The sequence below is a fragment of the Empidonax traillii genome, unplaced genomic scaffold (genome assembly GCF_003031625.1).
Source record: "Empidonax traillii isolate 1590-97213 ecotype Southwest subspecies unplaced genomic scaffold, ASM303162v1 scaffold347:size1123457, whole genome shotgun sequence".
NCBI classification, from domain to species: Eukaryota; Metazoa; Chordata; class Aves; order Passeriformes; family Tyrannidae; genus Empidonax; species Empidonax traillii.
In genome coordinates this window covers 932,299-959,247 of record NW_020955540.1, presented here as the reverse complement: position 1 = coordinate 959,247, position 26,949 = coordinate 932,299, and the positions used below count along the sequence as shown (strand labels likewise).

Below are 26,949 nucleotides of genomic sequence, written 5' to 3'. Positions count from 1 at the left end.
CACGCAATCTTAAGCGGTGAGTGATTTATATCCCTTTGTTTACACGGTGGGAGCTGCAGTCTGTACCTCAGGGGGGAGGCTCCACTGTTGGTAGGGACGGGGAGGATGCTCCTTGTGTAGCTGACGTTTTGGGGGAAACATGGATGTCGCAGGAGCTGGGGAGATGGAGATAAGCAGCGAGAGGGTTGAAAGATGGAAGACTAAGAGAAAAAGAACGCAGAGAAAAGACTGATACGTGGATGCGACCATGGAGAGTTGTGTCTGGTGGTCTTAATGCAGAAGTACAGGATGTGGACAGTTCTATTCTGATTCTCTTCTGATTTCCGTTCTTATACCAACAGTTACTTCAGTTGTTGCTCTGTTAGCGCTGCCAGACCATCAGCAGTGAAGGCATTTATAAACCACATCGTTTCTAAAAGATCTTCTCCGCTTACGGGCCTACTGCCATTGGGAAAGCCGATCCCTGTTATCCTATTATCTGAGGGCAGTGTGGTAAATCAGAACCTGGAATGACCCGCCCGTTTGAAGGTGTCACACCGGAGCTTTCATAAACTAAGCTTAAATCTTGATAGTAAGGAAACAGAACGTCTCCATGTTGGATGTTTAGGATGAATTACATGTAGGGCTGTGTGCTTTGGCTCTAGAAGTGCCAGGAATGTCCAGCACGAGTTCCCTTCCGTCGCTCCTTTCCACGCAGCCCCCGCAGGCTCGGTTCGCTCGGGGGGGACGGGCGCGCGTCGGGGGACGATGCTGGGAGGGGCGTTTGAGAAACGGGGCGCGAGCGCGGGGCTCCCGGTGTGTGTCCCGGCATGTCCCGGTGGTGGGCCCGCCGCTGCCCTTCCCCAGGCTCCCGTTCCCCAGACTCCCCTTCCCTTCCCCAAGCCCCGTTTCCCGGCCCGGCCCCGCCCCTTCCCGGCGGGGGCGGGGTTTGGGCCCCGCTCACGTGACGGCGCGCGGCCAATGGCGCGATCGCGTGATGCGCGGCGGGGGCTGCGCGCGCGGCGGAGGCAGCGCAAGATGGCGGCGGGCGCGTGAGCGGCGGCGCGGCCGGGGCGGAGGGAGCGAGGCCCGAGGGGAGCGGGAGGGGCCGGCGGGGCCGCCCGGGGCGATGGTAAAATGACCCAGGCGGGCAAGAAGAAGAAGCGCGCCGTGAACCGCAGCATCATGCTGGCCAAGAAGATCATCATTAAGGACGGCGGGACGGTGAGGCCGGGGCGCGGCTGGAGGCACCGGGGATCCCGGCGGGGGCGGCAGCGGGCGGGCAGGGCCTGGCGGGCCCGCGGGCCTCGGCAGCCGCGCCGGTGGCGGTGCCCCAGCGGCTCCTGCGGCCCGTAGGGCAGTTCCGGGCGCGGGACGGGCTTGGGGCGAGGAGCGAGCGCGGCCCCAGCCGCTGGGCCCGGGCCCGGCGGGGCGTTGGGGCTGCCTCGGGTGCGGGGCGTGTCCGGGGCCGCACAGGGCGGGGGGTGGCGGCACGGACCCCGTGCTCGCTGTGCTCGCCGTGCTCACTGTGATCGCTGTGCCCGCGGGCCGGGATAGGACGCACAGCGAAGGTTTTGTGAAGAAGGGTTTTGCAGTTTCTCACGCTGTCTTACATCCTCTGGAATACATAAATTTTAAAAAGAAGAGAAGTTGTTAAGTGGTTTTTGCTGTTGGAGCTTGGGGTTTGTTTGAGTTTGTGTTTTGGGTCGGTTTTTTTTTAAATTGATGAGTGCCATTACTTCCGGTGTATCATTGCCCCTGGATTTTTTCCACTGTGTAACATTCTGTGTCTTCCATGTGCCCTCTTCTAAATACGGTGTCATTATTTCATGTAAGAGACATCTTGACAGGCTAAGTTGCTGATAGCCCTTCAGTTTGTCTTTTTGGAACAATAGTGGAGGAAAGGGAGGTGCCAGAATCACTACACTTGTTCATCGAAGTGATGGCCATCTGTCTGGTTTACTTCAGTGTTAAGAAGCAAAACTAATTCCAGTGATGGCTTTTGGTGTTTTCCTGGACGTGTTTTCCCATTCTTTGTAAAGACAGAAATGTATGAGATTGTATTGTACTAATGTTAAATGCAAGTATTTTAGAAGGACTAGTAAAAGCAGAGTAAATGCTGTTACTCAGGGGACATGATGCTTCGTAATTTCTCTCTGGAGCATCATTGGTAAGGTACAGTCTGTTTCCAAGTGTCCTTTACCTGTCAACTTTAGCTTTCTTATGCTGAGAGAGGAGAAAGGATGTTACAATAAACTGCATTCAGTGATACTTGTAGTGCAGCATTCGGTGCCTCCTGCCAGTTCTAAAAGCAGAATGCAAACTTGCATGAGTTCTGTATGACTTTCAGTTTTTTAAAACACTGGAAACACGCCATAAACATTAGATGAAAGTACGTAGATTGTTGTTAGGTAATAAATTTCCGCTTGTGATACTTTCTGCTTTCAGATAAATGTTTTGGAATTTATTTGTTTTAAATACATTTCTAAAGTTGAGAGGTCTGGTATAGCAGAGTGTTTTTTATAATGACAACAAAAACTTTTTGCCTGAATTTTTTTTTTTAATGTTTTCTGTTATTTACCCTTCAGTGCTCAGCATCCTCAGCTGCTTTGTTACCCAGCATGTTGTGTTGGGTAACAGGTACATGAAAATGGCCCCCATGTCTTGAATGTCTCCCACTGGCAAACCAGTAATTAATCAAGTACCTTCATGTACAGTTTCCAGACTGATATTGGTTTATTTTGAAACTGTTTGACATCAAAGAAAACCGTGTGAGCCAACAAGAAAATACAGCTGGTTAATGAGGCAGTGGCACAGGCGAAAAGAGTTTCTGATGGGGAATTTTGGTCAAATCTAATGTAGTTGTCACTGGGTCTGATGTGGAAAGATAAAAAAAAAAAAAAAACAAGCCAAAAGGAAACCCACCCATTGTTTCTGCAAAGCCTCTCCTCCCACCACAGTTTGTGCTGGGTCGCCTTGACAAGGCAGTGGGAGGTGCAGGAGGTTGGGTTGGTGCATGGGAGTATTTTTGGCTTGTTCTCTTTGCAGCTTTAGTAGCTGTATCACAGAAAAAATGTGTAGTGGTGTGTGTGCTCGAGTGTGTGTTGTCAGATTTCACTGAAGGAGAGGCAGTAACACCAGTGAAGTGGTTTCATAGAATGATAAATGGTTTAGTTGGAAGGGACCTTAAAGATCATCTTGTTCCAACTTAAAATCCCATCCAGCTTGGCTGTAAACACTTCCAGGGATAGGGCATCTTTAGCTTCTGTTTCAACACGTTTTTCCCAGTAGTTTTAATTTTGCCTTCCTTTGTGACCGGCTACTATTTTTCTTATGTAAGATGATGAATTTTTGAAGCAGTCATGAAATTGCTTTATTTGTGTACTTTATTTGGTGCCTTTTCCAGCAGAGGAGCAGCAACTGTGATCTTACACCTGATGCCTTCGTTGCTTTGGTAGTTATTAGATGTGTGTTCTTAGGCTTGCCTAGCACGTACATTTTTTATCACTGACATGGCTGACAGTACAGAGTGTTTGGTTAAAGACATCTTCTCTCTAACCAGGGTAAAGGGCATTCTTAGAGCGCTGTTTTGTGCCACAGATTTAGCTGGATGTAAATACGTTCTGCTCTGGGTGCCTGGCTGCAGAAAACAGTTGTTACTCTGATTGAACATCTTGGTTCCAGCTTGTTCACACAAGGACTCTGTATCTTTTATCTCCAGGTGTAAGGCCACCTGATTTGGTTGCACTTGGGTCATTACATTACCTGTCAACCCCTTTATAAACCACAGGGGTCAGGTTATAGCGCAGGACAGGGCTGAACACCCAGCACCTGCACTGCACATGTTGGGGTAGGAGGGTTCATCAGACTGGTGCTGAAATCTTGTGGACTGAACACACATGAAATATCTTAATGGACTGCAATTTATCTGCTTATTAATCTCCTTCCATTTTTCTTCCACCTCAGGAGTATTTTTGCTACTTTATAGTTGCAACCACCTTTAAAAGTGGCTATAGAGGAGATGATCTAAATATGGCTAAACTACCTTTTTGTGGCAAAGAGCACTGGCAATAAGAAAGCAAGGAAATTTAACCCTAATGATCTAAATGTCACTTCTCTTTGTTTCTGCCAGCACGTAGGAAGCTTCTGTCGCTGTTGCTTACAGCTGGATGCCGTGGCAGAGGGCAGCAGTCACCTGCCCGTGTGTCTCTAAAGTCACCAGCGGTTCAGCTGTGCAGAACAGCCCCTGCTTTCACTGTGCTGTTTCAGTCTGTGCGTGTGCTGTGCGAGGAGCTGCCCAGAGCTGGGGGAGGCACAGATGGCCACTGAGCTCGTGTTTGCTGTGAATAGAGGTGCTCTTGACCCCCGTGCTTGGAGGGACAGGGATGGTTTGTGACACCCACCTCGCCATCTGTCATACCTTGGGGGGTCACGAACCAGTAACGTGACAGGAATCCAGGGGCTATGAGAATCAACCTGATTTTCTGATTTTATGACACTGAGCCAAACAGCTGATGTTGATACTTACTGTTTGTGCAGAGCTGGATAAATTTTTAACCCAAAGCTAAAATAAGGATTGTGGGTGGAAAGGGAAAGGAATTGTGGGAAGAGAAGATAATTATAGCCACTTTCTGTACCTAAAAAGACTGTTAATGTAACTCTTTAGGAGTGTGGGATGAAGGAATAGCAGAAATATCTGTATGGAATGTCTGTATTTACTGAAGAGGGTTTGGGAAAGAAAAATAGCACAATTCGATGGTACTTTTGTAACTCGATGTAACTTTTTGTAACCTTTTACATATTGATAAGGTTATTTTTAAAAATTTTGATCTTTTCTAGCAAGAGGGATGAGTAGCCAGTGAGGTTTTCTGTATTTATTTCCTATATTTGTTCAATAAATTTTCTTTTTTTTCCTATATTGTGAATACTGGAATCTGGAAAGAAAAGCTAGGTATGGCTTGCATAAATCTCATAGTAAAAGAAATATTCTAATATTACAGACCTGCAGCTTGGAATTGTGTAGTATTTGAGGCTGGAAGGCACCTCTGAACATCTCTGATCCATCTACTCCACTCTCTTACCCCAGACAGGGTCAGCTGGAGCAGTTTGCTCAGGGCTGTGTCTAGTGAGGTGTGGGGGACGGAGGCTCCCCACTTCGCTGAGCAGCCTGTTTCAGGGGGTCCTTGTTCAAGGCTTAAGTAGAATTTTTTGTATTTCAGTGTGTGCCTCTGGTACTGTCACTGACACCCCTGAGGAGTTTCTGGCTCTTGTCTTTGCTCCCTCCCATCAGCTACTCACACACATTGATAAGATCCCAGTGAGCCGCCTTGGGAAGCTGCTGAGGTCTTTAGGCTGTGTGTGCTCAGTGTAAGGTCAGGTCTGATCACATCAGTGCCGCTCTTAGTAACACTTACAAGGCTGGGAGACTCGATGTTAAGGCAGCACTTCAGAGTTTAAAGAATGCATATGAGATTTCTGATGAGTTATTCATAGTGCCTTCATGTGAAAATAATTAGTGAACCATATCCTTAATTTGCAAATGTTGCACTGTGGCATGTTGTTTGACAGCATTTACAGAGTCTACAAGATGAGCAGGTTGTCCCAGCCATGCTCCTTTTTATTCTTCTCAAAAGCTACTTCTGATTCTACTAAATCACTGAAGAATTCAAAGTTCTTTATGTCAAATCTTTCATCTGTATCACTTCCTGCATTTGAGCGCCCTGTAGCTCACAGGCCTGCACTCAGTATTTGGGAAGAGATCAGTGCTGTTCCTGAGATTTGCTGTGTTTGTTATTTCAGTTTCTTCCCTGATTTAGAGCTATCAAAGTTTTGTGTGTAGCAGTGGTGCCTTTTAGTAACAGAAGTGCTGTAGAGCTGTTTTATATAGACCAGGTAATTAGATTTTGGGATAGCTGAGTATGAACACTACCATGTTTTGAAATCGTGAAAACCTGATTCCGTGTGGCATTCTGTAAACTTATGCAATTTTCTCAAGGAAAAGAAACTAATTCTCTGAAGAAGAGTCTGTTTTCCCTGTAGCATCTTTGTTTCCCAGACTGGCAGTACAAGAGGTTAATATTTAGAGATGGCAGTGAAGGATTCTGCAGACTAAAATTAAGACACTATGGGATGTTATCACCAAAGGGTTAAAAAAAGGAATTTTGCCAGTTAGCTGGGGTAACTGTATTCCCAAGTTTTGAGTCCTGTTCAGTTGTTAATCCTTCTATTTTTAGTGTTCAAATGCATTTCTCATTACTCTGATAGATGGTTAGATGTTTTAATCACCTGTCTTTTCTCTTGTTTTAGCCTCAAGGAATAGGCTCACCCAGTGTCTACCACGCTGTTATTGTGATCTTCTTGGAGTTTTTTGCTTGGGGACTCCTGACAGCTCCCACTCTGGTGGTAAGTGATTCTCTGGAGCTTTTTCTCACCGTACAGGATGTGGGGCAATTACTGCAAAGGCACTGAGCATCTTCTGAATTAAGTGAAAATCACATATCATTGAGCTGCTCTGTTGTGCAAGTGAGAAGTTCTGTATTTTTAGATGTTATCAAAAATTTCAAAATCTTCCATTTAAGCTGGGTAGTGGTGTAGCAATAGCTGTTTACATGCAAGTGTGCTAACACTCAAGCTTACATGTAAGTGTTTTCTGATTGAAATCAGTAAGACAGTAATGCAATTATCTCTCCTTTTAAGAGGCCACCAAAAGTTGGCACGTTACAAATATAAGGACAAAAACACTTCAAATTTGGTAACGTTATGCTATCGTGTGTGTGTGTGTGTGTGTGTGTGTGTAGGTAGGGAGACCTTTGCTGACCTGGCTGTGTTTTAAACAGAAGCTTCAGAGCACAGACCCTGTCACACCAGTCAGAGCTTCCTTGTGATTAGTGAGACAGTCATACCAGCGTGTTTGTACCAAATTATTTTGTCATGTAGCAGGTTGCTTTTAATTTGGATTTAATCTGTGAGTGACACATGCTGGCAAATTAAAAGGAGTGAAGGCTTAAAAATCTTCAAGCAGGCTCCACCTAAAATGCAGTCTTGGTGCAGCTCTGAAAGCTGATGTTAACCACGAACAGTGTCCTGGTATAGACAGCACTTTGGTTACTGAAGGGAGTCCCTCTCACTGCCACCAGGCACAGAGAGACCTGCATTTCCGGGCTCTGGTCACCGAGCTGGGAGGCACTTACAAAAGTGAGGTGATGTCTCTCCTCCCTCTCTCCCCAGTTCCCGACAGATGGCACAGTGACACATGGAAAGTCTGGTCTGAGATAATTTTCTAGGTTCTCTGTGGTCTATTTAGATTTCAGACATTGAAGTCCCAAATTACTTTCCATGCAAATTAGAGGTTAAATATATTATTTGTGGTTTGCCTTTTTGTTCCTCTGTGTTCTATGAAAATAAAAAAGTACTGTGCATCATGAAGTTGGATGCTGCATGAGAAACATTTGTAGTTAATATTGTGTAAATGACAGTGTTCATATTTCTTCTCCAGGTTTTGCATGAAACCTTCCCAAAACATACATTTCTAATGAATGGTCTAATTCAAGGAGTAAAGGTAAGCTGACAGGAGTTAATCACAAGTACATTTTAAAGTGAATGGTGGGAGGAATACAGAAATGAATGCCAACTGGGTGAAACATTCAAGAGCTTTTTCAATATGGCTTTTCCAGTATAACAGGGGAGGAAATTGCTGCTAAAAAGGTAAATGTGCATCACTTCACTTCTAGTAAGGTATGGCTTGGTCTGTACCTATTGTTTAGGTTCAGCAAATAAAAAAGGTAGTTGACTAATCCCAGATGATGCATATAGTGGTAAAAGTTGATAATTTTTACTTGGAGCTTGTTGCTCCCATAGGGTATTTTCAATTACTTAGGTTTATGTGAAAACACACTTCATAAAACTGCTAGTATGACTGGATCATCTGTGTTTTGAATTTTGTGTAGTTCTGGGGTAACAGATCTCAAATTTTATGGAACCAGACATGGGATAGAAGATCAGTAATGCTTGGTCTTTGATGCATTGCACTGTAGTCATTGACTTGAATCAAAATAGAGCCCAGGCTGCTTTCAGACTGTGGTGTGCTCAGCTATCACAATTCTAACCACTCAGTTCTAACTTAAAATGTTCTGTTCATTTAGGGCTTATTGTCGTTTCTCAGTGCCCCACTCATAGGTGCCCTGTCTGATGTGTGGGGACGAAAGTCCTTCCTGCTGCTAACGGTGTTTTTCACCTGTGCACCAATACCACTCATGAAGATCAGCCCGTGGTCAGTAAATTCTTTCACAGCAGTTTGGCTCTTTCTTGTTAAGGCTGCATCTAATGCATTTGTTTGTGGTGTTGTTGATAAATGTTTACGGTTCATGGGAGGTTGAGGCTTTTGTATTACTTACGTGCAAAGCTGGGGGAACAGAGTCAAGCTGAAGAAGCTGCCCTGAGACCAGAGTCCTTGATCAGAATTTTAACAGCTGCTGGCTTTGATCTGTGTGCTGTAAGCCCTCGTCCTGCTCCAGCACATGTGCAAACGCTGGGAGAACGCTCTCCAATAAACTGTGCAGGTCTGTAGTGTGGCCACAGTACTCAAATACTAACAGGCTGTGTGGAAATTACAACCTGACATAATGTGAGTGGATGAAATAACCATTTGTAACATAAAATGTTGGTACAGTTTTACACTTTTGTTTCTGGAATTCTAAAATCCACCAGCTTTCATGCTGTGTGCAAGTTAGTAACCTCTGAACTGGCTGGAACATCCCCCAGGCGGGGCATGAACAGGAGGACGTGGCAGCAGCAGCGCAGCCTGCACTGACAAGGGGCAGCACCTGCTGTTCAGGGAGCTCCGTCAGCCTTTCCCGCTTTCTCTCTGGTCACACAGCTTGTTCATCCCCCTTTGGAAGGAGCTTGTTTCTAAGTGTAGATTAAGGTTTCAAATGCCAAGTGCTAGTGTCTGTAGCATAAAGATATGGCTAATGGTGAGGCCTTTCCATGACCAGATTCTCAAAATACTGAAGTTCCTAATTTGCTTTGGGTCGCAAACCAGTTGAATTTGTTAGTTGAACACCTCATTTCCCAGTAGTACTTCATCACAGCAGTGTTTTGTAGATGTTACAAAATCACGCTGTTTGTACTCAGTGCACTGAGGAGGAGTTACACAACTCTATCAAGACACATTCACATTAGCTTTATCCATGATTATCTCAATAAATCATCAGGATAAGTTGGACAGGGTGATTTAGTGTGAACTGCACTTGGATTGAATAGACTTTCTGTTTCTATTTAGCTGTTCTAATTTTTTTTATCGTGTTCTAGGTGGTACTTTGCTGTTATCTCTGTGTCTGGAGTTTTTGCAGTGACGTTTTCTGTAGTTTTTGCTTATGTAGCAGACATAACCCAAGAACATGAGAGAAGCATGGCCTATGGTTTGGTAGGTATTATTTTGGCTCTTTTCCTGGGGTGTGCAGTACTAAACCCTTCAGTTTGTAACGCTTTTCAAAGCTGCCTGTTTGTTTCTTCTGGGGCAAGTTGATTTTAGTTTGGAGTCAGGTTTTTCCGTTTAATTGTTCCTGTCATCCAGTCTTGTATCTTTGGAATATTTTGCTTCTGAATTAAATACAGCTCATTGCTTCCCAGAGATATGAGCAGACCCTAGAGTACATGCAAGAGTGCTGCGAGCCTCACATTGCTGTCCAGTTATCAGAAAAAGGTTTTCTTGAAAAACTGTGATTTTCTGAAACACAGAGCTGCTACCACAGAGGCCTGATTAAAATGGTTAGGCTTCTGAAAATGAGGAAGCGTGGGTAATAACACTGCTGACCTGTGTCACTGAAACTCTTACCCGCTGTGGTTTGTTCCAGGTTTCAGCAACTTTTGCGGCGAGTTTAGTCATCAGCCCTGCTATCGGTGCCTACCTTGGTCGTGAGTACGGAGACAGCCTGGTTGTGGTCCTGGCTACAGCCATAGCCTTGTTGGACATTTGTTTCATCCTCGTTGCTGTGCCAGAGTCGCTGCCAGAGAAGATGAGGCCGGCATCCTGGGGAGCACCCATTTCGTGGGAGCAGGCTGACCCCTTTGCAGTAAGCTACTTAAATAGGGAATATTCTGTTATTTGTAGATGTGGAGCTTCGGAGACAGGGAAGAGGCTGAATTTACTGTGTTTCAAGCCTGAAAACAAAGCCTTTTTTTTTTAAATTTGACCTTGTTTCACTGTTAATACTTTTGCCAACAGTCTTGCTAAACATGCAGGGAATGCTTTGGTGGTGCCACATAACCTTTTTGGGGGTTTTTCAGATCCCCGCTAGGGATGATTTCTGAAAATGAAGGTTGAATATTTTATAATGTTTTATACTTTTCTCTTGCTGCAGTCACTGAAGAAAGTCGGCCAGGACTCCATTGTGCTGCTAATCTGCATAACAGTCTTTCTTTCCTACCTCCCAGAGGCAGGCCAATATTCCAGCTTCTTCCTATACCTCAGACAGGTAATGGAACATTTTGGTATGGATTTGAACAACAGTAAATTCACAGGATTTAGGAAAGTTTTCAGAATCCTGAATTATTATGGGAAATATAGATAACTAGTATAATTTAAAAGCCTCCAGCAGCTGATTTAAGTCCTCTTGCTGTTCTGTTTTTCTCTCTTTATAGAGACACAAAAAGAGTGAAATGATGAATGAGCTATAAAACAATTTTTTGTATTTTGTAGTTATTTGCATTATTCTTGGACTACAAGTTCAGTATGTTAAAACTGGTTTTTTGAGAGAACTATTTAATTTTTTTCTATTTATGCCCCTTTGTTTTTATATACTTACTTTATTTAATAATAATAAAAAAAAACAACTCCAAACCCTATGACTTAGATTTCTAAGTTAAGGAAGAGCTGAATAATAGTGGTCTCCTGTGTTGTGTGTTCCCTCACTGTGTTTGTGACATCCTGATACATGGTTTATGGTTAATAATCAAATTGCCTTTTTTTAATATAGATTATGGGATTTTCGTCTGAAAGCGTTGCAGCATTTATAGCAGTCCTTGGGATTCTTTCCATTATTGCACAGGTGAGTTATTGCTCCGTGTGTCATTGATTTGCTAAGTTCAAAAGAATGAAGCACTGTGGAGAACTTCGGGAACGCTCACCTTTTCTATAGCTGTTTTTTTCCAAATCTCTAACAATTGATTAACACTCTATCATAGATGAAAAAAGTACTTGACAACCAGGGTTTGCTTCATTAATATCTGATATGTATTGTGTTGGGAAAACTAAATCCTTTCTGCATCAAAGGAGTGAGGGTTTGGTTATATTAATTCCTAAATAATTACTGTTTTTTGGGTAGAGGCAACTACTGCTTCTGGAGAATTTTATCTTAAAGCTAATTTATTTGTGTATATTTGTCTTTGAGAATAAAATGTTTTCAGGGGTTTTGTTGCGTTTTTAATTATTAACTCATCAACTCGTCTGTGTTTAACATTTAGAATGTTGTTTTTCTGATTTTTTTTTCCCCCCACCTTTTCCCCTGTTAGACAGTAGTTTTGAGTTTACTTATGCGGTCCATTGGAAATAAAAATACCATCCTGCTGGGCCTGGGATTTCAGATACTGCAGCTCGCGTGGTACGGCTTTGGATCAGAGCCATGGTACGTACATTGCATTTCAGTCTCTGAACGGTAGTTTTTGTCTGCATTGTACCCTTTATCCGAGGGGCTCCCAGGTGTGTGTGAGGCACATCCAGCGTTCTTGTGCTCCAGCCGTGCCGGGCAGTGATCCCAGTGTGTGTTTTGCAGGATGATGTGGGCAGCCGGTGCCGTGGCAGCCATGTCCAGCATTACCTTCCCAGCTGTCAGTGCCCTGGTTTCACGGACTGCTGATGCCGACCAGCAGGGTAGGTTTCGTCCTGGCTCTTGGAATTCTAGTCAGGGAATACTGTGCAGACATACGGGGGTCTCGTCGTGCTGCTCGTCAGGCAGCCCCAGCTGGCGGGCCAGCCCAGGCTCCTGCGCACAGGGCACCACGTGCTAAATCCAGGGGGCTGGGCAGTTGCAGTGAGTGCATCTCGTACTTCTGAAGAGGGAAAACCTTCATCAGGTCCCAACAGTAGTAAAATATTCACCAAACTTATTGTCTATCTCCTGGCCTAAGAGTGAGCTCAGCATGGCAAGTACTGCTCTGTGCTGGAGGCAGATGGAAAAACCACCTGAATGTACAATAATTACCAGCTTTTTGCACCCCTTTATTACTACCCATAGTGCAACAGCATGTAGAGCTTTCCTGCTTGCATCAGTTTGAAGATAAAGTGAATAAAGGCTTACACTGTTCTCATCTACCTGTATTTATACACATATAACTAACTATTTTTAATGAATCAGTATTTTGCTTTTCCCAGGTGTTGTTCAAGGGATGATAACAGGCATTCGAGGACTGTGTAATGGTTTGGGACCAGCACTTTATGGTTTTATATTCTATATATTTCACGTTGAATTGAATGAACTCCCCATGTCTGAATCACCATCAGGAGGTAGTGTGGTTGCACAATACCCTTCACAACAGGTATGTTTCTTTTTTTGCTTACAGCTTCCAGTAGGAAGGGATAACGTGCCCATCAGTTTGATGCTGTGTTACATTCAGTGACACCAAGTGGTGTGTGTAGAAAGAGGTTCTTGAGTCCCTCTTGGGGCAGGGTCATTGGTCTGTTTGTTTTTAACTGGATGCATTGGTTTAGTTTAACTTTCCAATAGACACAGGTGATGGTCATAGACAACTGTGACCCTTGTGAGCAGAACACTAGAGGGAAGGATGGACTGATACCAACAGTGTGCCAATGGTGTATGTTTTGGTTTTGTTGTCCTTTAACCAAGCTGGGTTTTTTAATTCCTAATAGATATTAGTTTATTGAGGAAACTCAGCAGGAAGAACGTGCCCTAGAAAAGGAAGTTGGCAGGCATTAATAAGAACCACGTGCTCCCTTGTCCTAAATCTTAGGATGTAACATTGTTTTCATATTTTTTTAAAAGACTCCACTGTATTAACCAGTGTATTTGGAAACAGCTCTTCCCACTGCAGAAATTGGGCTAATTAGCAATTGTAGTCTGTTAATGTGTGTTTAAAGGCTCACTGACATGTTGTGGTGTTACTGTTGTTGCTTTCAGAACTCCATAATTCCCGGACCCCCATTCTTATTTGGAGCGTGCTCTGTGCTGTTGGCACTACTTGTTGCCTTGTTTATTCCTGAACACACAAACCTAAATGTACGATCCAGCAACTGGAAGAAACACTGTGGCAGCCACGGCCATCCCCACAGCCCACAAACTCCTGGTGAAGCTAAAGAGCCACTGCTGCAAGATACAAATGTATGACAAAAATCCAGGAAGACCTTTTGGACTCTTTTCATCAGCAGTTTGGGATACACATTCCAATTCCATCAAAATGTAATTTCTTAAGGTAATCTTAAGAAGTATCTTTCTGCATGAAATCTGTAGGAATTAAAACGGAGCTTTCTCCAAAGATGTTGCCATTGAACTAAAAACTTGCTTTTATAAACAAACAGTTACATACTTGTCTCTTGCCATGAAATACTGTTACTGCTAAACTTAACTTTACATTCTAGTTCAGAGACAAAAAGTAGAGTCCAGGCATGAGCATGTGTCCTTGTTTCCTTACGGTGGTGAGCTTTAATTCTAGTCACGCTACGTCTCAATGAGACATACTGGCATCCGTGTGGACCCATTCGTTTTAAAATCTTGGGTCAGTTGATTCAAAGCCTTAATGTAAATGTACTCTAGTAGGGAGAAGGTAAATTGGTATCATTTCTTTTAAAAGTCACATGGCAGGTTTTTTTTTTAAGTTTGTACTAATACAAAAATCACATGAGCACGCTTGCTGAACAGTAAAAGTTATTTTTTATGTAAGTGCATTTACTCTTTCTATTTTTGAATAAACGGTAGTGTCAAACACTTGTTTAAATAGTAAGTGGGTGTTTTGAGCCTACAAATTTTAATACTGGCTCTAAAACTCTGCTTTCCTATGTACCGTTTATTATACCACTATATTTCTTCTGACGTTTGCGTAATCATAAGGACCTCAAAACTTGAATACACAGACTGAATATAAGCTGATAGCCTTGAATCTGTCCGTGTGCTATATAGTGGCCTTTGAGGACTGTCACAATAACCCTTTTGCATTACAGAGCTAAAGTTTTAGTCCTAAATTTTCAGGACCCTTAGTACAGAAGAGAGCTTTATATACAATTACTGATGTGAATTTCTCTAAAAGTGTATATTTTTGTGTCCAGTTGTATTATTTAAGTGTTCCTTTGTATAAATTTGTGTATAAAGTATTGTATAGGTTTAAAATGTTTTCATCTTGTGGTTATTGCTTAATGCTTTTTTACCTTTGAACATTCACCATGGTTGACCAAGAGCAGGAAAAAAAATATGTAAATATACTGTTAATAAAGTTGAATATTTTAATGAATTTTTAAATACTTGTTAACGTCTCTTAAACCCTTAATTGAAGTGCCATAGTGCGTGTTACACTTCAGCAGGTGGGCAAAGTCAGCTGGAGTACAGGTGCAGCAGGTTTTATGTGTCAGATAAAGCAGCCTTGGAATTGTCCCTGCTGTCCCAGGCCAGGCTGGCTGCAGCTGGCTCCTGGTTCCCTGGGAGATGGAAGGCAACAGGACCGATCCAGGCTGCAAGAAACAGGTCAGTTGCACAGCCCCCCTTTCCTGGGCTGCAGGGCCCACCATACTTGTGTTTTGTATCTGCTCTGAGGAGCCCTGGGAGATGGGAAAGCTGCAACCCTGTAATTTGCAGCTCATCTGTACGGGGAGACAAATAGCAAGTTCGGTCATTTTACACCGCCTGACACTGGGAAATGGGACTGTGAGCACAGGGTGGCTGCCGGGGGGAATTTGTACAGTGAGTGGGGAAGGAATAAGCTAGGAAGAAAACTGCAGAACAAAGGTGAAATAAATAGTGGTATTCTGCCACTCGCCTCATCTGGGAATTTCGGTACAGTGGAGATGTTGGTTTAGAACTCTTAAAATATTACTGATCAGAGCTTTTGATAAAAAACATTTAATATTTCCATTGAAACTTACACATGACAAAGCCAGTGAATATACATAAACATGGTGCTGATTTATAAACAAATGTACACATTTCACACAGCAAACCAAACCACTTAAATGTACAATCCTCAGGCTGCACTTAATTAACTAAGATAAAAGGTATGGAATATCTGTAACAAAAGTATGTAAATAGTCATTTTAAGTGTACTGTGCCTGTTAGGAGTACATGCCTACTGCTTCGATAAGGGGACCCCAAATAAGAGCTGGCACAAAACGGGTTGTTACATGATTTAGGCACTTGAACCCAGACAGCAGAGCAAGCTGAATAGAGTATCTTAAATTTCTGTACAGTCTTACAGCTGTAAAGTATGATTTGTAAAAATAAAGTCTCTTTCTTTTAGATGTTTTTATACTTGTCAATAGTTAACCTATTCAGATACTTCACCTTGCAATGTTTTATGCGTGGTGGCCTGTGGAATGTAATTCTGAGAGATTAACAGAAAAGTTAGGGGGACCCAGAGTGAGAAATTTTAGTTACAATTTTATACCTTCAGTGAAATAATTTAGCGTCTTTAAAATTAGATTTGTATGGAATTCAAATAATCTGGTTCAAAAGTTAAGTGTTTAAAACTAAAATGTAAGGGAGGATTAGTGAGGCACTTGTGGTCATTTATGAGCTTAACCATTACTAAAGCTGGCAGCACAGCCCCAATTCTCCAGTGCTTTCCATGTGCCTCTTCCTTTCTCTGAAAGAATGTAAAAACTCATAGATATACGTTCTTGTTCAGGGAATGTACATTTCACCTGTTCTAAAAAACAGCACTTTGGTGGGGTTTTAGGACCATTACAGGGTCAACAATACATGAAGAGAAAATTCTGCACAGCCGCAGTAACTTACTGTCAGTGTTGGTCCCACTACAGCAGCTTAAAGCTTTCTCTTCTCAGGCTCACGTACCCTGGAACATCACCCAGTCAGTCAAGATACCTGTCTCAGAGAAAACTGCCTGATAAAAAATGATGTCAGTTCACATCAATACTCTACTAACACACTATTACAGGACATTCAAAACTCCCCCAAATGGTTAAACGACGCCTCTCGCTGTCAGAACCCTGTCTGTTATCCGGGAAAATAAGCCGAGGCTGGTGTTCCTGCAGCTTTGGGCAGTGGCTGGGCTTTGGCTGGCAGGTATGGTCTCAGGTACTCTGTGGAACAGCACAAACACTTCATAGAACCACATCTGTTACTGCCCTTCAGGTACATTTCAAATAAGGTCTTGTTCGCCATGTCATACATACCCGAGTTCAGCGTGTTCTGACTAAGGCCTCGTAAAGGAATGCTGTCATCTTTTTTCTTGAGATACTTGGATTCCAGCCCCAAATGATCACCACTAGAAATAAAAAGGCTAATTAAAATTGAAAGGAAATGCAGTTTGCTATCAGTGCATTGCAAAAAGTGTGGCTACAGACTCATTCAGAACAATTGAAGTGCAACTACTAAGAACTTTATTTACCATTTAAAGTAAAACAATTGCTGAGTAGGTTAAGAACAGTATATATTATATATATAATATATATTAATCTATAAGAACTATATATTTTATACAGATACAGTATAATGAATATAATTATAATAATAAATATAAAGATAATAATAAAAAGTACTAAAAATGCAGCAGAGGACACTTACTTCTCCTTATTTGCTGGATGGCTGGTTGTAGTCACTGTCTGAGCATCTGAACATCGGTTCAGTTTAGGAAGCTGTGTGTTAAACTGAACCTGCAGAGACAAGAGAGCTGCAGGTTAAAGAGCTCCTCTCCAGACGTGACAGGCCCCACCTGTGAGTGCATTCAGAGAGCCAATTTCCCAGGGATGAGTGTTCCTACAGCTCCCACAGCACTGCTGTGCAGAGTAAGCACCCTCAGGACGAGCATTAGCCATGGGTGATAATGTCCAAGACAGGGAGCCTGAGAGCACAGACAGCAAATGCTTCAGTATTTTGAGAAATAGTCACAACATTATGCTTTGGTATTTTATGCTGTCACGTTCTTAATCAAAGTCAAAGTGCCTGCCTTTGGTACTGGACATGGGGAACTGGTGTTTTTGCTGTGTGCTGGTTCCAGGAAGTTCTGGAAGGCATACAGAGGAGAAATGGGATGACTGATTCCTGAGCTGGGAAAGGATGGTCTGTCAGGCTGTAAGAGAAACAGAATACATTCATAAAGGAGAAACAATTCTTAAAGTAATTGTTTATAGAAAATCAAAATTCCAAAATTACCCAACCAACATTTCAAAGCCAACACTCGTGAGTCTTCCTGATGGGAAAAAAACATCGCTTCTCCAAGATTCACGTGCTTAAGGAAAACTTGCAACTTTTAAAAAGACAGATGAGTTGAGCACTCTTAGCCAGTGAAAAGCTACACAGCCTGTAAGTGATGAATATATGGAATGTAGCAGCTCTCTCTGAACGTGCCCTTCCATCACTGAACAAGCAGCTCATCAATTACAAGGTACAGATCTCTGCTGCCACAACTCAGGGGAAGAACCAGGAAGTTGTGGTATTTAACAATGACTGCAGGTAATGTTTCTTACCCCTTATTTTCATGGTTTTAAGTATCACTAGTAACAGTATTCAAATAGTACACTTGTTTTTCATGCTATACAAAGATAATTAGTAATCTAACATCACAACATAAAAATGCCTCTTTTTTTTTTTTCCTTCACCTTGCATTTCATCTTTTCCAAGCTAATTCTGCGCTGGTTTGTGTATTTTATGTAAATGAGAGCTTAGAAAATTCTCACCCATGAGGCTCAAGACATCAACTACCACCCAACAGGGTGTTATGTTGTTAAAAAAAAAAAAAAAGGAAACAAAACAGAACCACAAACCACACCCACCCAAACTTTAGGACCAAAGAAGGTGAAAACACTTTTTTTTTTTTTTTTTTGCTTTTAAGGGCCACACATTTCAGGACTAATGACAACATCCCAACCCTGTGATTTATAGCTCTGTCTCACCATGCCATGAGGTGAAGAGGCAGCCCTACCACCACCGTGTGTGCTGGCAGAAGTGTCCAGCCTCTTTGCCATCTGAACTTCACTGAGCTGTCTGTTCAGCCAGCTGATCACTGCAGAGGGGAGAAAAGCTCAAATTCATCTCCTACCTCCTACAAGCTGTTTGAAATGGCAAGTAGTCCTTCCTCAAAAAAAGCGACAGCTCCATGGACTATTTTTCCTCCTTAAGCTGATCCATCACTGGGAGTCCCGGTCCCAGGAAAAGCCCATTTGTAGAAGTTTCCTCTACCCCTCCAAGCCTGAGCACTCCACCCCACAGCCCCACGCAGCAGCTCCAAGGGAAGCCTTCTCTACTTGCAGCTCTAGGCTGTTGCACTCCCAGCAACAGCCAGAAGTTGTTTTTGGAGCATGACAGCAATTGCAGCTCTTCACAAAAGCCCCAATATAGCTGCTTCCATTAATTTTCAGTAGCAGCACGATCACTATGTCATTTTTACAGAAGGAGAAAGGACACTGTATAAACCTACCATTTTCATTGGTTTTCAGTAGCTGCTTACTTTCCTCTAGTTTTTGTATTGTACTTTCTAGCTGTTCTTGTAGCTTGCAAACCTGTAATAGTCCCATAATAATTATAAGACCATCAGGAGCTACTACTAACTGCAAACAATAACAAAAAAAAGCATCCATGAAGTTGTTCTAAAATTAAAGAAGTTTTATACAAAAGCAATATGGTAATTCTTTTAAAGTAAGCCAGGGTTTCAGCAAGATTACAGCCAGAATCCTTTCTGACCTTTATTTTTCTATTATTAAATAATGCAAGGACTCTAAACGGGGGAACACACTTAATGGAAGAAAAAGGTTCACTCTGTTCCTGCTCTTGCTTTCTTCACCAACCTGACATGAATGTGTCTTCTAAAGGATGCTGATTCATCCATTATATTGCTTTGTACTCTTAATACAATTTAGTTTTCTTCCATATGAGTGGATCTTACAAATCAGTTTAACATTAAAAAAAAAACTGAAAGTTGATCCCACATTTATTACACATATGGAAATCAACATATCAGTATATTCTATTCCACAGAAAGAGGTAAGACCTTAAGTAAGTTCAAACATGCAAAACCCAACACAGCACATACAACAGCATTTATAAAACAGAAGGTTAAGCTATCACAGTACCTCCTGCTCTTTCATTCGAAGGGATTGTCCCATCTCCTGCAATTCCCTCTGCTCTTTTTGAAGTCTCTCTTCTTTTTCTCCCAATAATTTTTCCTGCTGAATTGTTACTGTGTTTTTCAATTTTAATTTACTCAATAAAGTTTTCAAATCTCCTTGTAACTTCTTGATAATTTCATTAGCCTATTAAAAAAAAACCCCAAGACATTATCAAAATAAATACCTAAAAATAAGGAAGATGTTTCACAAGGAAAGTGTCATGGTTGAACAAACCTTAAGGAGTTCAGCTGACAGCGACTTAATTGTTGTCTCTAGTTTTTCAATATGCCTCTGTTTTTCCTCTGTACTCTCTTCCAGAATCACCTTTAAAAGAATATTACAAAATATAATAACACTGTGAAAGACATCACTTATGATTTCAAGTAGAACCTCCATTATTCTTTAAGAGCTATCCTTACAAGAAATCAGTCACTGCTTTTCAGTCAGATTTCACAGCATCTCAATTCTTTTTTTCTTCCAAAAAAATACCACTAACTATACTCCAGTACCACAGTATTAAACCTGAATGCAGTATACTTTTGATGCCATAATTTAGAACCTTAACTACATCTGAAAGCTGACTTGCCATATTCAAAAAATGGTCCGTTGCTACTCTATGGAAACTGCAATTAAGAAGGTTCTAGAGAGTTTAGAGAAAATTATTTTGAAGCTTGAAGAACCTTTTGCTCTTGTGTTGCATCTAACACTTCTTTTGTTCTAGTAACCAGCTGATCCTTGTCTTTGATCTCCTGTTCCAGAACAGCCACCCGTGTCTGGAGCTGATTAATGAGTTTCTCTTTCTCGTGGCATTCAGCATCCAGAGTCGTGTTCTCCCGACGCAGCGACAGCACCTCCTGCTTCGCTCTCTGACAATCCTAGAGCATTGCCAAGGAATTCAATTGTTATTTTTTAGGAAAACCTTAATAGTAATTATTAGTATTTTAAATTAACAGTAATTTAAACAGATATATCTAAATAATAAGCATAATACAGAATGAAGAGGAAATGAACAAACTTAGTATGCTGTATTTTCTATTACGTGCCCAGGAAGGCAGTGTTAATGCTCTAACACCAGTAAGTTTGGGTTTAGAAAGTAAGAAGCCTTACATCTTCTATTCCAGAAAGTTTTGCCTTCAGTTCTCTGACTGTAGAGTCTCCTTTGTATCTTCTCTCTGTTAGGTCCTTATTGATGACCTCGAGTTCTGAGAGTCTGTTCTGCAGCTGCTGGATACTCTTCTGATGCAAAGTTTCCAATTCCTTTTTCTGCTGTTCATGCTGTTGTTGGTACTGAGTTTGTGCCTGTGGGAAGCAAAGAAATTAAGCAGCTATTCAATTATTCTGACTATTCACATGTAAAAATATTGTTAATTCTTTTCCCTCATCGTACCTGGAGAGCTCTTTCCTTTTCATTTGTCAGCTCCTGGGAGTGTTTGTTGGTTAGAGCTGTGGTGTATGATGTCCATTCACTTTTCAGTTTGTCCAGTTCTCGGCTCTTCTCTGACAAGCTCTGTTTAGGTTTGACAAAGTGTGTAGACTTTTAAAAATTTAAGCATTTCAGTCAATACTGAATAATTCTTTACTATTACTTACTAAAAGGAATTATTAAGAGAAGTCTAAATTTCAGCATCAGATGCCAAAATATCTGTTTATTCTGTAACTAGGAAAAGTAAGGCACTGAGAACCTGAAGAACACCTTTCTGACACTGTGAATAAAGCAATTTAATTTCCAATTATACTTTCTTCCAATCACTACCTAAGAGTGAAAAACCAGCCTACTGATGTTCCCTACCCTTCTAACACAGAGCACTCTAGTGTGGAGAAAAAAAAAAAAAACAAACTCTTCAGCAGCATCTTTTCCTCTTCTTGATCTATAATTCTGCATTTCAATTCAGCAAACTCATTCTAGTAACTCAAACTGAAATTGTAAACAAATATTCCGCTCCAAAAAAGCTCCATAACAGGAGTTTTAATGGAATTATTCTGTTTCATGACAGTCAAAGAAGTCACCTTGATAACTGTAGAACTTCACCCAAATCATCCTCTTGTAACCCAAAGGTGAAGTAATTACTGTGCTGACTACAAAAAGTAAAAAGGAGTCAAGTAACTTGGAAGTCCAAGACTTCCACTTTTTTTACCGTGGTTTCACAATTTTTCCAAATGAAAGGATTTCCAACCATCCACTGAATATGTAAAAGTATATTTATCATTTCTCTTCAGACTACCATGTGTTTAGTGTTAAATCTGTGTGTGTATACACAGACAGACCTCTGTACAAAATAAAGTAAACCCCTGGTTTGGTACTGCAAGAACTAAATTTAATCCTTCAGTTGCAGGCTTGACTCATTCTTAGGAAAGCTACGGAGACTGTTTTCTTCTTTTCACTCACTCCCAAGTCAATTATCTTGGCTAGGTAGTGGCTAATTACCCAGCCTACAGAAACACACATTTTCCACAGATCAAAAAAGTGCACCCTATAAAAGCTAAACATTTACGTTACCTGTTGAGTGTAGCTCAGCTGCCTGGTAAGATCCTCCTCAGTTCTTCTAAGTTTTTCTTCCAGCATCAATTTGTCGTCCTATGTACAAATTGACATCACATCAAATCCTCAGCTCCCAAAATACAAGTAGTGTTTAGTTTCCACTTAATCAGCATTGGCTGCCTAAGAAACCATATACCCACTGTATTTGTGGAACAAAAATCCTCTTATTAAATAAGCATCATATGAGATAAAATATAATTAATAAATGTAAAAGAATGGCATTAGCCCACAATGCAGAAACTCTGAATTAAATTCATACCGATTTTTTATAATAGTATCTTAGCATGAAGACTTGTTTACAAAGATGTGTCACGAGACCTATAATTGCCCATGAAATCAAACTAGCATGCTACCAACTGCATCAACATTCCAGTTTTCATTTGCTATTTATAGCTCCTAGCCCCTTGCAGTCCATCAAGGCTCTCCATGTAATTACATGGAGACCACGCTTTCCTACACCCAACTGCAGAGCCAGGAGGGCAAGGCTGCAGGGAGCTACTGCTGCAGCTGCTCTGTCCATCAGCACAGGCTGAGACACTGAGGCCTGCAGAGGCATCCAAGAGCTGCATGCAGAGAATACCTCACTTCATGTTCCAGTGACAGGGCTTGGCTGAATACACAGCTCAGATTTTCACTGCCAGAGTGACAGTAACAGTTTAGTTCTCACAACATGCACCCAAGCGGCTGCATGCAATGACACGTATGGGCTAAAAGGGAAAATAAACCAATGTGGTTCATACTTCTGAAGCATTCAGACTGAAAAAAACGCTTAAGTACACACAGCATCAGGGCCTAGTTGCAGTTATGACAAACCTTCATTTTACCTTAAGGCATTTCAAACAGTTGGCTAAAAATTTCTTTATTTCTGAATCAGTTCCTGGTAGGAATTTTAGAGAAAGATGGGTAAGATGTTTAAAAGGGTTGGTCTCCACAACATTTAAAGCGACAGGTGTGTGATCTAGAGCAGATGCTGAAGAAACTAATTGCAGTAAAAACCTAGGGAAAAACCAAAATAATCAAATGTTAAGCATATTTTTTTCTGAAACTACTTTTAGATCCTACAAGCTATTTCCAAATAAAATGCATTTGTTTATGTGCAATAAAAGGCTGTCCCGTTTTTGTTTGAGAAAGAATTATACAATTCAATCCCTATGTTGCAGTTAATATTACAAAAAAATATCAACTAAAATACTCGCACCCTATAATAAGGAATGTACAAAACTAATGAGTTTATTTATTTGTAAAATTTTCAGCAGCCCATTTTGGACTTGGGAGCGCAAAACCAAGTAGGGCCTTTGTAACCAAATTCAAAAGGAAAACAGACTCCTGACTTTTCGGTATCCAACAAACTAGTAAAATCCACAGCCCACAGGACACAGTCAGGAAATGGCCTGACTGCCTGGAGTGGAGTTGGGCCCGGGGCTTTCCTTGGTACCCACACAAACAGAAATAACATATCAAAAGGCCACTAAAAGGAAGACTGGATCTCAGGTCTCCCCCTTCACATTTTAATACCTGAATACTGAAAGGGAAGAAAATAAATCCTTGTCAGAATGTCCTATAACCTTGCCTTTTCCTGGGAAGCTGGATGATTTACACCTTGCTCCACCAATTTCAGATCAGCTCTCTAGCATTAAATTATTAAAAAATAAAAAACCAAAACAGAACAAACCCAAACCCAACAGTGCTGCATTCTTGCACATCTGCCAGCTTGTGAAGCTTGCCAGTTTCAACTCAGACGCAGAGACTGTTACTAGACACCAATTCCACCACTCAGTCCTCCTGAGAGCTGGGTTTTGTCTGTTAGAACCACTGACTCAAATCTGGGTGTGTCAGGAGCACGTTAAACTATCCTTGTTCTACTGATTCTTCTCTATCTGAGGGACTGACAGGTGTTTTAAGAACTCAACACACACACACAGAGTAACATGTAACATGCTTATGACATACCTTGGGGTGTCTTTGTTCTGTTCCTGAATGCATTGCTGAAGCAGATCTATAAATTTTTGTGGGAAAGCAGAGAAGTCTACCAAGAGACCTTGCTGGGACTTCAAACTATATAAATAGATTTGGAATAAAAATATTAACAATATATAGAAGAGAAATTTATTTCCTATAAAATATTTTGTTCACACTAGTAGAAAAAACAAATTCTGATAATGTCATTAAACATGCTCCTTTGAGTAGGCATCTTCCTCACAGCACGGAGGTTGTTGGACAGGGCACGTGGAAGAGGCACAGGACAGTGAGGGGACACTCCCCCATCACTAAGACTATCTGCCTGCTTGGCTATTTGACTGCTCCCCTTCACCACAGACACAATAAAGTCAGAGAAAGAAACTCCATCAGCGAATGCACAAAGTTGTACCTCTGTGTAACAAAACACTTCTGCACCTCTGCTTTGCAAACACTATTTGAATTTTGCCTCTTGGTCTGCATGCTGACCACACCTCTCTTTTTAAAAACACACCAAAACACTCCCCCCCCCAAGAAAAACAAAACAAACAAACAAAATCGATGATCAACCCAAAAAAACCCCAAAATAAAAACAAAACCACACGAACAAACCCAAAGAAAGCAGAAATCTGAACTGTTCATGCTTGATGCCCAAATCTGATGATCAATGATCAAATTCTGAGCAAGTAAATGAGACCCGACAGTACAACTAGTATGCAGTGTATGGTCAGTGAATCTATGTCCAGGCAGACTTATTTCCTGAAGTAGTTCACAGGCACAGAACAGTCTATAAGAAGTAGTTACAAACACAAGATGCAATCAGCAACATGAACTGCGGCACTGTATCCACGCAGGGAACTTTACATCAGGATCCCACATCCATCTGCGTAACCCTGAGCCGATCCCTCTCCTGCACTTGGCTGTTTCACCAACTGCTCAAAGAGAGCCATGCTGCCAAAACACTGACAAACTCCACAAGGAAAAATGTAAAAACCTAAGTTCTAACACAGATCATTCCAAGCTAAAAATATTCCCCCATTCGTTTTTGCCATTTAGAAACATTCTACAGAGAAAACATTATAATTTCACTTACCTTTGAAAATCTTCCTCAGATATGACAAGGTTATAAAGGAAAAAAGGATCAGTATCATCAGTCAATCGAACAGCTAAGTCCTGAAAAGATGGACATTTAAATATGATTTAAAATATTATTAACCACCCAGAAGTGTTTAAATATTTTAAACCAATATTGCAAACAGTATTGAATGTTTCCAATGTTTAACCAAAAATACGATAGAATTGTGGCAACTAATTTAGAATGTGTAAAACATTAAACATAACTTCAAATATTACAGTGGGAAAACAAGGAAAACTGTTTTTCCCAAAAATAAACCAAGTAAAAACCTTCAACTCTGAACAGCAAAGGTTTCAAAATTCCGTGTGTATTCATGCTTTTCTGGAAAGAAAACTATTTGCTATTTTTCCTCTTATCATGAAACAGAGTGTAGTACTAGCAGTCCCCTGTAATGGGTCACAAGCACATCATTCCCATAACTGGAAATTTTTCAGAGCATACTGCTTCTAAAAGTTTAAGAAACCACCTCTGAAGAGTTTATATGCTGGAATGTGAAGCAAATATAGAATGGATAGAGCTGAAGTCCAGTAATCTAATAAAGAAAACAGCAGCACTGTGCTGCTTAGCCTTTAAACTGATGCTCATTTGTTCACTGGAGGCCTACACAGTGTTTTGGAAAAACTGCCTTCTCTGAAAGCATTGAATCTTGCACTACAAGGAAGGGGTTATGCAAAACACCTGGTACATCAGACACAGCCACCTGTCCCCTGTAACAAGGCTCATACCTGAAGAATATTGTATTCCCTGACAGAGGTAAAAAAGTAGAAACCTGACAGCTCTTCCAACATAATGAAATGTGCCCACAGCACAGGTACAGGCACAGAACTGAAACACATTTCAGTAATTCAGGTGCCAGTGACACCACCAAAACTCTCAGCTGGAGATGCACAAACCAACTCAGGGACTGACACAAGCAGACAGTTCACACTGACACTAACACCACCCTGAGCACATGGGGCAGACTGATGGGTGGGATAAAAGCACCTGCTCAGTCTGATGTCCCATGAGCTGATGAAGCACTTGTCTTTTCAGACTAACTGCTCACTGATGTACCCAACTGCACTTCCATGTTCCTCCTGACTCAGCCTGCAGCATGGAACACAATTCCTAACTGAACTGCTTCTCCACAGTGTTACTTCACAGAATTACTATCATCACTGCCACCATCAGGAGAATCTTACCAAGAAATGCTGTAATCCTTTACAAACAAATCTTTACTCAATAACACTATAACCAACTCATGATCAATCTTGACATCAAGCTGAGTGCACGTACAGTTTAAGAGACAATTCAGACATATAACAAAAGAGATTACTATTGGAGATGTTGTAATCTCATTGCTACTTTCCTTAAGATAGAAGATGAGGGGTTTTTTTTACTGCCAATTTAGTACCTCAGACTAATTACCTTTAGTCTCAGGTACTGTTCTGAATCTCTAACCCATACTAAGACCCATGTACAATCAAACTAAAAGAGGGGGATAAAAAGGCTAGGAGGAAAAAAAAACCGAAACCACACCATCCCAAACCAACTAAATTACTCAATAAATTATATAAAAAATAAAATAAGGTCAAATGAAAAATGCTAAATTGCTATTTCCTTTGCCTATTTATCCTTTAATAAAATGGAATTCAGGTAATACCTAATGAATGACATAGATATGACTCATCTACCAACCTTTCTATGAACAGGACTAGAAATTGACAGCAGCTCAATATTCACTCGAACATTTAATCTCCTGCATACAAAAAAAAAAAAAAAAAGCAAATCAAGAAAACATTCTTGAAACAACATATTCACAGCTGCATTATAGGAAGCAATGACATTTCAAAAACAAAAACTTCAACAAAAACATTAAGAAAGTTCCCAAAGATGACTACTACTAAGATGTAACAGCTTCAGTTATCACTGCAACTCCTCGGTCACTGATGTTTTTTTTGCTGCTTGCTTGTTATCCACCAACAGCAATGAGAAGTTTTGAAAATCTGTCCAGAAAGCATAACCTTTGGAAAAACCTGTTGAAATTCATTAACGATTGCTGAAACTTCTGACAGTCAC

The 26,949-nt window shown here is 41.2% G+C and overlaps 2 protein-coding genes across 3 annotated transcripts in view; one reads left to right on the top strand and one right to left on the bottom strand.

The window, feature by feature from the left end:
- The first annotated feature begins 100 nt into the window (after positions 1-100).
- On the top strand, positions 101-14,444 carry MFSD14A (major facilitator superfamily domain containing 14A). 2 transcript variants are annotated; one of them, XM_027892334.1, is made up of 12 exons: positions 101-163; positions 6,286-6,381; positions 7,475-7,537; positions 8,121-8,248; positions 9,289-9,403; positions 9,834-10,052; positions 10,341-10,454; positions 10,956-11,027; positions 11,491-11,603; positions 11,751-11,848; positions 12,350-12,513; positions 13,113-14,444. In XM_027892334.1, exons 1-12 carry the CDS (start codon positions 140-142, stop codon positions 13,317-13,319), a joined length of 1,413 nt encoding a protein of 470 aa, XP_027748135.1. In that variant the 5' UTR covers positions 101-139; the 3' UTR covers positions 13,320-14,444. The 2 variants fall into 2 exon arrangements, with proteins under 2 accessions (XP_027748135.1, XP_027748134.1); XM_027892333.1 differs by lacking the exon at positions 101-163 and adding an exon at positions 987-1,203.
- Positions 14,445-15,025: 581 nt separating this feature from the next.
- Positions 15,026-26,949, bottom strand: part of SASS6 (SAS-6 centriolar assembly protein) — a 13,930-nt gene continuing 2,006 nt past the window's right edge. Inside the window, exons 2-17 of the mRNA XM_027892354.1 lie at positions 26,569-26,629; positions 24,850-24,929; positions 23,751-23,855; positions 22,625-22,796; positions 21,759-21,836; positions 20,649-20,768; positions 20,369-20,560; positions 19,942-20,136; positions 19,496-19,585; positions 19,226-19,405; positions 18,574-18,655; positions 18,050-18,159; positions 17,104-17,226; positions 16,722-16,810; positions 16,331-16,422; positions 15,026-16,237 (exon numbers count right to left, since the gene is read on the bottom strand). Coding sequence (XP_027748155.1) covers positions 16,152-16,237; positions 16,331-16,422; positions 16,722-16,810; positions 17,104-17,226; positions 18,050-18,159; positions 18,574-18,655; positions 19,226-19,405; positions 19,496-19,585; positions 19,942-20,136; positions 20,369-20,560; positions 20,649-20,768; positions 21,759-21,836; positions 22,625-22,796; positions 23,751-23,855; positions 24,850-24,929; positions 26,569-26,629 — 1,855 coding nt within the window. The 3' untranslated portion in view covers positions 15,026-16,151. The remainder of the gene's footprint in view (positions 16,238-16,330; positions 16,423-16,721; positions 16,811-17,103; positions 17,227-18,049; positions 18,160-18,573; positions 18,656-19,225; positions 19,406-19,495; positions 19,586-19,941; positions 20,137-20,368; positions 20,561-20,648; positions 20,769-21,758; positions 21,837-22,624; positions 22,797-23,750; positions 23,856-24,849; positions 24,930-26,568; positions 26,630-26,949) is intronic.

What these genes read in the sequence shown, in the direction of transcription:
- MFSD14A (XM_027892333.1), top strand. Translation starts at nt 1,117, where the DNA reads ATGACCCAGGCGGGCAAGAAGAAGAAGCGCGCCGTGAACCGCAGCATC. An exon ending in TGACAGCTCCCACTCTGGTG is followed by an intron (nt 6,382 to 7,474) that starts GTAAGTGATTCT and finishes TTTCTTCTCCAG; the next exon opens with GTTTTGCATGAAACCTTCCC. An exon ending in TCTTCCTATACCTCAGACAG is followed by an intron (nt 10,455 to 10,955) that starts GTAATGGAACAT and finishes TTTTTAATATAG; the next exon opens with ATTATGGGATTTTCGTCTGA.